At 43.6% G+C, this 10,864-nt stretch overlaps 1 protein-coding gene across 1 annotated transcript; it reads right to left on the reverse strand.

Moving 5' to 3' along the window:
• Positions 1-8,662: 8,662 nt before the first annotated feature.
• On the reverse strand, positions 8,663-10,864 carry LOC124980437 (WD repeat-containing protein 20-like). The gene is given in 3 exon segments (XM_047545987.1): positions 8,663-10,191; positions 10,194-10,385; positions 10,423-10,864. Coding segments are annotated over 3 exon segments (1,791 nt in total). The 3' UTR covers positions 8,663-9,034.

Here is a 10,864-nt window from a genome sequence, read left to right on the forward strand (position 1 = left end):
GGAAAACCTGCACCTGTGAGTCCCCTCTGCGGGGGATGGGGGGACTGAACCCACCCAAGTGCCCTGTGGGGAAGTACTGTGCAGCCCCTGGAGCCTAACAGTAAAACAGAGCATGGAGCCTGCCACGGCCTCAGGTCATGCCTTAATGACCCAAAAAACAAAGACAAAAAAAAAAAAAAAAAAAACAGAACAAAAAAATCAAAACCTCCTTTTCCCTTCTTGGGAAAAAACACAAGCCAAGCACATCTGACATGAAAGTCTTGGCTTATGTGGCAAGAGGCACTTCTGACGACAGCTGCTGGTGTCCTCAGCTGTAGTGTACGTTACTATCCAGGCTCTGGGTCAAGTGGAGATCTAATGCACAGAGTCTCAATCAAAGTTCTACAAACTGCTTCTTTGGAAAAAGATGTTTATTAAACAATTTTAATTGTCATAAAATGACTAAAATGGGTTTTAAAAATTAAGGCTCTTCTCTTTCTGTGGATTGCCAGAACAATGTAAAAATAATATCTTTCGCACTCCCCTAATCGCGCTCCCCGCCCACAGAGAGACACGACACCTGGTTCTTTTCAGCTCTTTATTCGCGCGCACCCCCTTCCTCTTTGTTCTTTCTTTGTTCTGCCCCTGAGGAACTTACACTCCAATATATACATTACTGCAACCAATCAGCATTTTAGCACGAGGGGAGAGCATGAACAGATACAGGCAGTAAATGCAGACATGCAGTGATCATGCACTGTCCACGAGAGACCTCAACCAATCCCTGGAACTTCCTCAAAATGATGTCAATTGTCTGCGCAAAATCCAGCCGCACTGGCAGCCTGCCAAGTGCCATCTTAGCCTTACCACACCTAGGGCCAGGGGTCCCGGACACCCCGACAGTTCCCCCCTATTTATTATAAAATTAAGGCTCGGGACCGTGCCTGTCTTAGGCGGAGTGGTCAACCACCGTCCTTACCCGTCATTGGATAACTGTAGAGCATGCTACAGCTCCTGTCTTAGGTCGGTACGGGGTCACCTCCTTCCTTACCCGTATGACTACCGGTCCAGCATCGTGAGCCATACTTGTGGGGAACTGCCGGCCTCTAGGGCGGCCATGGCCTGATGGAAGATGATGCGATCTCTAGCATAATCTTGGCGCATGCACATGATAAAGCGCGTGAGGAAGATAACAGTAATAACCATGAGGATAAATAAAGCTCCCATTCCCGCCCATTGCTTTACAAAGTTGAAAGAAGAGGATATCCAACTTAGCACTTCCGACATTGGCGCTATATCGACTCTAGTAGCGTTAAGGCTAACAATTTGAGATCTAAGAATAGCAGTAAGATTATCAAATTCATAAGACCAGTTGGTACGAAGCTGAACAGATAAGATTCTAGACAAGTTTGCTGCATAGCTGAGGTTATGGTAAGCTACAGGTGTAACGCACAGTCCCGTCAGATGATAAATACATCCCACGTTTAACAGTTCCTGTAAAATGTCCATTTGTTCTTGAAGTAAGTCCACTCGCTGGTTTACAAGAAGAATCCCTGCTTTTAGGTGTTGATCCACTGCTTGCTGAGTGGATAAAGCAGTAGCAGTCTGTTGAACCACATTATTGAGTGTAGCTGCAGACTGTACTGACGCAGTTAAGGCTACAGCTGCTGCAGTGGCTGCTGCTGATGATGCAACTATGGCGGTAATGACTGCCGCGGTGATTCCAAAGTCCCTCTTATTTCTGGAAAGCAATACTGGCAATTCATCATCTGTAACAGAGACTGGCATAGGCAAGAAGGTAGGAATACGCATAATGACAGCTCGGTAATATTTGGTTGCGTTCCAACACTGAGAAAGATAGCAGTTAGTTTCAGAGCAGTTGAGGGTCGTGCCATTAAGAACATTAGTTAATAGGAACATAAAAGGAGAGTAAACACACACAGGAGTGGAATACAATGTCACAGTATTGTTACAAGCTATATTGCTGGCCTGGGAAGGGCCTGTGCCAGTATCATCTGAAGTGTGATTCCAATAACAGGCCTTAAATGAACCCCCTTGCAAAGCAAACAAAGGTTGAAGATTAGTATATCCTGCTTGGGAGGTAAATAGGAACCAATTATCAAAAGGATTTATCCGTAGAGAACTAAGGCGAAAGCCAAAGTAGATGAGGTTATTGATAAAATTGTACACAGATCGTTGGTATGTAAAGTTTGGGGTGAAATAAAATCCATGTTGAATAGGAGCTGCTCTTTGAGCATGTTGACAACCTGTCCAAACGGGAGGACTAGAGAATTTGGGATCACAGGGAGGGAAAATGCGAGGTGTACGAAATCCAGTAGATGGCAGTTTCAGTCGCTTTGGAATTAATCCTTCAAGAAAGGCAACTTGCCCTGAAGTAGTAATCTTACCTGTCCCTGTAACTTTACCCTGGGTTATAGTCATACTTTCTTGGAAACCACTCCCTTTAGTAGGTTGTCTTGAAAACAACCCTTGCACTTCACGCTGCAATTGAATGCAAGGCCCAAGAGAAGCGTCATTAACAAATTTGTTATTGGTGGAGATATCAAAGCAAAGGGTACCTGGCAGAAAAAGGGTAGAAAAATTATAAGGTTCTTCCTTGGAATCCATGATGACAGTTGGCAATCCAGTCCTAGGTTCTGTAGAAAACAAAGGTGGGAGGGTAGAGGAGGTGTTAGTTAGCGGCAAAGGATATGGCCAAGCTTTAACTATTGCCCATAGGTCTCGAGTCTGCACCGGTGTCCATGTCATCATCAATAGGGCGCTTATCAGCATGATGTTCTTCATCATTGTTTTGATGCACCAGTCTCGTCAACCTTTCAGGTATCCAGATCGGTGTTTGCTGATCCTGTGGGAAAACACAAACAGACCCTCGGACCCACCAAAGAACTGGATCTGGGCCTTTCCATATTCCTGTAAGAATATCTTTCCATTTTACCCACACTTGAGTGCTTGCAGGATTAACATGCCTTTCTGCAGCCATGCTTCCATTCTTATCCACATTTAAAAAATTTAAAATAAAGAGTACTAAATTTAGTTTGTCTTTAGGTGCTCTAAAGTCAGCACCCATTCCCCCTTTTTGTTTTATTAAACAATTTTTTAACGTTAAATGAGTGCGCTCCACTATCCCTTGTCCTTGAGGATTATAAGGAATTCCTGTGATGAGTTGTATACCAAAATTTTGTGTAAATTGAAGAAAACTTTTAGATGTGTAAGCCGGCCCATTATCAGTTTTAATGATTTTTGGAACGCCCCAGGCTGCAAATGCTTGTAAGCAATGTTGTACATCTTTAACCTTTTCTCCAGTGTGAGCAGAGGCCATAATTACTCCTGAAGCGGTATCTACTGAAACATGAATATACTTAAGGTTTCCAAATTCTGAAAAATGAGTAACATCTATTTGCCAAATATGATTAGGTAACAGTCCCTTGGGATTTACTCCAACAGACTGTACTGGTAATAGAGGAGCACAATGTTGACATGTTTTAACAATGTGTCTAGCAACATCTTTTGAAATATTAAATTTTCTTCTAAGGGTAGTAGAATTAACTTGAAACTGTGAATGAAACATCTGGGCTTGTTTGACTGCTGTAAAAGCAAAGACGGTTTTTGTAGTTTTATCAGCTTTTGCATTAGCTTTGGCAAGTGGCCCCAGCAGGTTTGAATGAGCTCTAATATGTCCTACATAAAAAGGATATTTGCGGTCTAAGATTAAGGCACGCAAAGTTCGAAAATAAGGAGCAACTGCGGATCCATCAGGAATATAAGGCACAGTTTCTAAACAAGGCACTGATTGTACCACATAATGACTGTCAGATAACAGATTAAAAGGTTGATTCATCATGATATTGAAAGCTAAGACTACTGCAGCAAGTTCCACCACTTGTGCAGATGAAGGAGGGAGAATGATGGTTTCGGTTTTATCACCAATTATTACTGCTCCCACTCCATTCTTTGATCCATCAGTGAATATAGTTTGGCAATGCTGCAAAGGCTGTGTTTCAGTAACTTTTGGAAATATAATTGGAGTATTTCTACAAAATTGTATCCATGGATGTTTAGGGTAATGGTTATCAAATGTTGCTGTAGTTGAGCAATATAAAATAGCCCAGTCATCATCATGTTGAATCAACCACTGCACTTGTAGTTTAGTATAGGGGATAATAATAACCTTAGGGTGGCCTCCAAATATGGTAACACAGGCCTCTAACCCCTTGTATATCAACTGAGCTATCGCCTTTGGAAATGTTTGTAATTGTTTTGTAGGCGATGCTGGGAGATTAATACTCTGTAGAGGTCCTCCTTGCCATAGAATTCCATATGGACTATGTTGTTCTGGAATAATAATTAACATAAGAGGTTGAGCTGGGTCACATCTCTCTGTATGATCTGACTGTAATCTTTGTTCCACCAATGTAAGAGCTTTTTGTCCTTCCGGAGTAAGGATTCTTGGGGAACAAAGATCAGGGTCTCCCTTAAGAATATCAAATAAAGGTTTTAACTCTCCTGTGGTAATCTTCAAATATGGCCTAATCCAATTTATATCTCCAAGAAGTTTTTGAAAGTCATTCAAAGTTCTAAGTTCACTAGTTCTAATAGTTAATTTTAAAGGCCTTACCATAGTGGCTGTAAGTTTAGTGCCCAGATATTCTTGAGCTTCTCCCATTTGTAGTTTGTCCGGGGAGATGTTTAAACCATATTGTTGCAGAGTAGATATTAAAAATTGCAAAGCCTTTTCCAGTAATTGCCTATTGTCATGACAGATAAGGATATCATCCATATAATGATAGATCAATAAATCTGGAAAATTGTCTCTTGTAGGTTTTAAGGCTTTATCTACATATATTTGGCATAACATGGGACTATTAGCCATGCCTTGAGGCAGTACGGTCCATTCAAATCTTTGATCAGGCTGTGCGTGATTGAGAGAAGGTAAAGTAAAAGCAAACCGCCAACAGTCCTTTTCATGTAATGGAATGGAGAAAAAACAATCCTTTAAATCTAAAATAATAGTGGGCCAGTTTTTTGGCAAAGCCGTAACTAATGGCAATCCCCGTTGTATAGAGCCCATAGGAAACATCTGTGCATTGATAGCTCTTAAATCATGTAATAGTCTCCATTTTCCAGACCTTTTTTTAATGACAAAGATGGGTGTATTCCAAGGAGAAGTAGAAAGCTGTAAATGTCCTGCCTGTACTTGCTCTTGTACTAATTTATGAGCCGCTTGTAACTTTTCTGTAGTTAAGGGCCACTGTGGAATCCATTGCGGCTTATCATCTTTCCAAACTATTGGAATTGGTGTAACAACAGTGGCCCCTACATAAAACCCAGCCCTTTGAAATCATTTTTTGGAGGAGGAAGGGGGATGGGCTGTGAAGAGCCTTGTTGTTCCCTTCCTAACCCTAGACTTTCTATATAATTCATCCTTTTCATCATATGTGTTACGGTTTTAGAATTAACCTTTGTTGTTAATTTAGCATTCATCTAGATTAAAACGTCTCTTCCCCATAAAGAAATAGGTATTTTACAAATATATGGTTGGAAAACCCCTGAATGACCCTCATTATCCCTCCAAGACAGTGAGGCAGCACTCTGGTTGGGGGATTGAGCTACACCCAACCCTTGCAAATTTTGATTAGCTGTAACTACAGGTCAACCTTTGGGCCAAACAGCCTCACTTATTATACTTTTATCAGCTCCTGTGTCTAGTAATCCTATAAAAGGTTTGTGTCCTACTATTAATTACATAATGGGTCTATCTTGGAGGTCCATAGTAAAATTAACCCAGGGTCCATCTGTAGACCTGAATCCCTTAGTCCCTTTTGTTGTCTCCTTACTAGGCCACAAGGAATGTTGACTAGGCAAAATTAACATTTGTGCTATTCCATCCCCTGGAGAAATGACTGTAATCCCTTTTGGTGAAGAAACCATAGCCTTAACCTGTCCTTCAGAGTCTGGATCGATTACTCCTGGATGGACCATAAGTCCCCTTAAAGCAGAAGAACTCCTGCCTAGAAGCAACCCTACTGAACCTGCAGGAATAGTGCCATCCCAGTCTGTGTCTATCATTTGAACACCCATATCAGGTGTTAATACGAGTCTGGAGGTGGCACAGATGTCCAGTCCTGCGCTCCCTGAGGTTGCCCTTCTTCCTTGGGTTTCACCCCCTTTTCTGTGGGTGGATACCACTGCCGTGGTACTTGCTGAATCACCCCGCATATTTGTTGTGGGCCCCGGGGTGGGCCCCTCACCCCGTTTTTTTGGAGCCTAGGATTAGCCAGTAGAAGATTTCCTTCTTTATCCCTTACTGAACGACATTCACTGACCCAGTGATTTCCTTTCTGGCAACGAGGACACAATCCTGGCCCTCTAATACCTCCGGAAGGGCAACTCGCTCTAAAATGTCCCATTTGTCCACAGGTAAAGCAAGCACCAGGAGGCCCCTTTTTCCCACTCCCTCCTCGCTGGCCCAAAGCTGCAGTGAGTGCACCAGTTTGTCTATCAAGGGCTGCAACGAATGCTGCACTACTTCCAGTAGACTCATTAATGTCTTTACAGACCCTTAAATAAGTGGTCAAGTCTTTATTTTTCCATGGTCTAATGGCATCCTTGCACCATTTATTGGCCTGTTCATACGCTACTTGTTTAATCAACGGCATGGCCTGTTCTGCATCTCCGAAAATTCTTGAAGCTGTTTGTATCAACCTATCTACAAAGTCTGCATAGGGTTCATTACTTCCTTGAGTCACTTTTGACAACTGTCCTTGTAAATCCCCTGTTCCTTGTAAAGTTTTCCAGGCCTTGATAGCAGCCACAGCAATCTGAGCATATACTGCTGGATGGAAATTAAGCTGTGCCTGAACTCCCTCATAGGGTCCTGTTCCCATTAGCATATCCCTGTCTACTTGTGGGTTTCCTGCAGCTGCGTTACGCCTTGCAGTATCCGTTAAAAGTTCCTGCCAAGCTGTTTTCCACATGAGGTACTGTCCTCCTGATAATGTGGCTCTAGCTAAATTAGTCCAATCCAGAGGCAACAAATTTAGAGACATCATTGTTTCCACCAGAGACACCGTAAAGGCTGATTGAGGCCCGTAAGTACTTACAGCCTCTTTTAATTGTTTCACCATCTTGAAATCTAAAGGTTGGTGATAGCGTTGTTGCTGTGCATCCTCAAACACTGGATAAATGGTAGATGTTAAAGAAGCCCATCCTTGATGTCTATTATAAGGTTCCTTTTTTATTGACTCCATTTGCGGTGCGCTAGGCATTACAGGCACTAGAGGGCTCTCAGAGCGCTCAGATCGCATTGTTAGCTCCCCAAATGTCTTTTCTAGTTCCTCCCCTGAAAGTTCCTCTTCTGAATCCTCCCCGTCTGAGCCACACTTCCCTTCTGAGTGATGAGAACAAGACCGTTCCTCTTTAATCTCCTCTAAGACCTGACTTCCCTCTTCTAAAAGCCCTCTTAAGTTTCGTTTTTCTTTATGCTGCAAACAAGATTTAATCAAAGACCAAATGGCTAAAGTTCCCACAGGGAGCGACCTTTGTTTCTCTGCCATGCGCAGATCTTCTCCCAAATGCTCCCATTGAGGGATATTTAACAATCCTTCATCCAAAAACCACGGAGAAACCTTTTCTATTGTATCAAGAAACGTTCGAGCTGTTTTCGCTTTTAACGGAGTTCCGTGATTTTTTAGCAGCTCTTTGAGAGGCTGTTGCATTCTAATCTTGGACAGTTCTGTTCCCATGGCTAAATTCTATTACACTGAGAAACAATCCAAGCACACGAACAACCCACACAAACAGGACGACAATAACACACACTAGACACACCTTTTGGTACCACTGCATAGATTTACCTTTTAATTACTTCAGCTAGTCGCAATGCTGCGAACGTCGAGACTGTCTCACTATCTTATCCTCGGACTATTTATGTCTTGAATTGAAAAACTTACTCTCGGACTATTTATGTCTTGAATGAAAAACTTACTCTCGGACTATTTATGTCTTGAATGAAAAACTTACTCTCGGACTATTTATGTCTTGAATGAAAAACTTACTCTCAGACTATTTATGTCTTGAATGAAAGAAAAAAAAAAAACTTACTCTTTATTTTTCCTCGGGTTCCCGGGTTTTGGCGCCACTTTTCGCACTCCCCTAATCGCGCTCCCCGCCCGCAGAGAGACACGACACCTGGTTCTTTTCAGCTCTTTATTTGCGCGCACCCCCTTCCTCTTTGTTCTTTCTTTGTTCTGCCCCTGAGGAACTTACACTCCAATATATACATTACTGCAACCAATCAGCATTTTAGCACGAGGGGAGAGCATGAACAGATACAGGCAGTAAATGCAGACATGCAGTGATCATGCACTGTCCACGAGAGACCTCAACCAATCCCTGGAACTTCCTCAAAATGATGTCAATTGTCTGCGCAAAATCCAGCCGCACTGGCAGCCTGCCAAGCGCCATCTTAGCCTTACCACACCTAGGGCCAGGGGTCCCGGACACCCCGACAAATATCAATCAACCCTACTGAACACTTTGTTCCTAAAGTTAAATTTCATAGATTCCTAAACATTTTATGATTAAGATAAAAAATTGGATATAAATGACAATTAATGGTCATCTGTACTGCACACACACTCTGATCAGGTGTACAATAGTTGAGTAGTTAAGCAAAAATATTCCAGTTAAAGCATCAATTTTAGCATTTTAAAGTCATTGTCCCCCACCCCCACTGTCATGATTTCCCTAAAATTGAAATAGTCTGATACAGGAGCGCTAATCTTGGGGCTCTATATACTCCCAGAAGGATGACTGACTTAGCTGGCAATTAGTTTGATTATATATTTTTTAAATGCGCTAAGGTGAATTATCAAATGATTCAGAATTACATGGCATGCAGTATCCAAAATTATGGCTCTGATGCATTTAGATTTACATTAAGAATAAGAAGTGTCATTCACATTCATTGTACACCCCACCCCTCCCACAAGAAAAAAAAATCACTACCTATTCACGTTCTAGATCTGGTGCAGCATTAAGGATTAAAACTTACCACTTTACCAGGCCTTCCCCATGTGCAAATAAATCCCTCCTGACAAGCAGTGACTATACAGTCTTCAAGAAAAATTAATACAGTCAGTCTTTCATGTGCTATCTTTTTACAGATCAGCAGCTCTAACAAGGGAACGTCTTCCATCCGAGGACACAGGGGCGTTCCCAAAGTTTTAGCTGGGTCCGTTTTGGTTTTAGTAACTAGATTCAGTTTGTCACTGCTCTTGCTAGAAATGTGTCCCATGCTATAGTTTCGCTTGTGGTCTTTCTCATGGTGTCTCTCCTTCCGGTCTTGCAGTGAGAGAGGTGCAAATTTGCTGACCCCAGAGGCAATGGCCCCGTCCATGATGCTGCTTTTGCTGCCTGCATTGGAGACCGCCGAGTGAGGAAGGCTGTTGGACCGAGGCAGCGGAGGGGGCACAGAGTTCCCAGGTGTTGTGACACTGTTCCCATTACTTCCAGCAGGAGGACTTGTGGCATTCATGACATTTGTGTGTGTCCTTGCTCTTGAGAGGGGTTGGTGAGGGAAAAGGATGTCTTCCGTAAGGTCCCACAAACACAGCTGCGTGTCCTGGCCCACTGAACCAAAGCGGTACGTAACACTTACCGGGCGGCTGTCAGTAGAGTTCCTCTTGGACAGCCGGGACTGTGTACTGTTTGCTCGATCTCTGCCAAAATGAAGATGATCCTGGAAGTCCTCATCACTGCCACTGAACTCCATAGGGTCGCTTTCTTCTACGCTAGTAGTATAGGGATCAGATGCCACCACACTGACCCAGGATTTGTGCCCATGGCCTCTAGCTATTACTTGGCAGTCTACAAAGGACCAGACTGTCACCAAGTCGTCCTCTCCACCTGTCACAATGTACTTGCCATCTGGGCTCCAGCACACACACAGTAAGCCCCCAAAGTAGCTTTTCATCGTACCATGCAGCTCCACTGAATCGAAATTGAACACCCGCAGAAACCCGTCCTGGCTCACACACGCTAAGAACTTGCCATCTGGGGAGAAAGCAAACTCGCTGAGGGCCCCCTCGCCCACCGTCCACTTAAGGAGAGGGTTCCTCGTGGATTTGCTCTTGCAAGTGTGCACAGCAAAGCTCTCTCCCTGCTTCAGAAGCTGGTAGTGGGGGGCTGTGTGCCACAAGTGTGCTCCACATTATACAAGTACATGTTCCCACTCGAATGGGCTACTAGGAGAAGGCTTTCCGAGCGGGTCACCCATTTGACACAGGTTATGCGTGCCTTGTCTATTAGTCTCTTTCTTGTTCTCTAAGTGGCATTCTGTGCCATCCTCAGCCAGAGCTGCTTCCAGATCGTGTTTACCAACAGCCCTGCACATAGTTCCAGTCCCTTCCCCCTCCATCACACTCTCCTCTACTTCCTCATTAAATAGTTTGCTAGTTTCTTTTTTAATTGGGTCTATAAGCTGGACTTGGCCTGAGGAAAAGTCCACTAGGAGAGAGACACTTTCCGCTGTGGCTGTTAGGTGGTTAAAGTCATGACAAGTAGGCTGTGTTCCTTTGTATATCCTTTTATCTATTGGTTTACTCAAGTCAGCAGCCTTGTGGACCCCCTTGTAGATATAGAAGTAGAGCTCCCGACCCACATTGAAGCAGAGGCGGTCGCCGTTGCCAGACTGGTCGTTGAGGTTGAGGAAGGAGATGCGGACAGGGTTGGATCCCTGCGAGTTGAAGGGCACGTGGTTGGGCCGGCTGTACTCTGAGTGTGGCAGCAGCTTGTACAGACCTTCCCGGGTGGTGAATTGTGTCTTAATCTCGTTCATCTCCTTCCCTCCTCCCTCCGTCGCCAT

This window comes from Sciurus carolinensis, chromosome 3, assembly GCF_902686445.1.
Source record: "Sciurus carolinensis chromosome 3, mSciCar1.2, whole genome shotgun sequence".
NCBI lineage: Eukaryota > Metazoa > Chordata > Mammalia > Rodentia > Sciuridae > Sciurus > Sciurus carolinensis.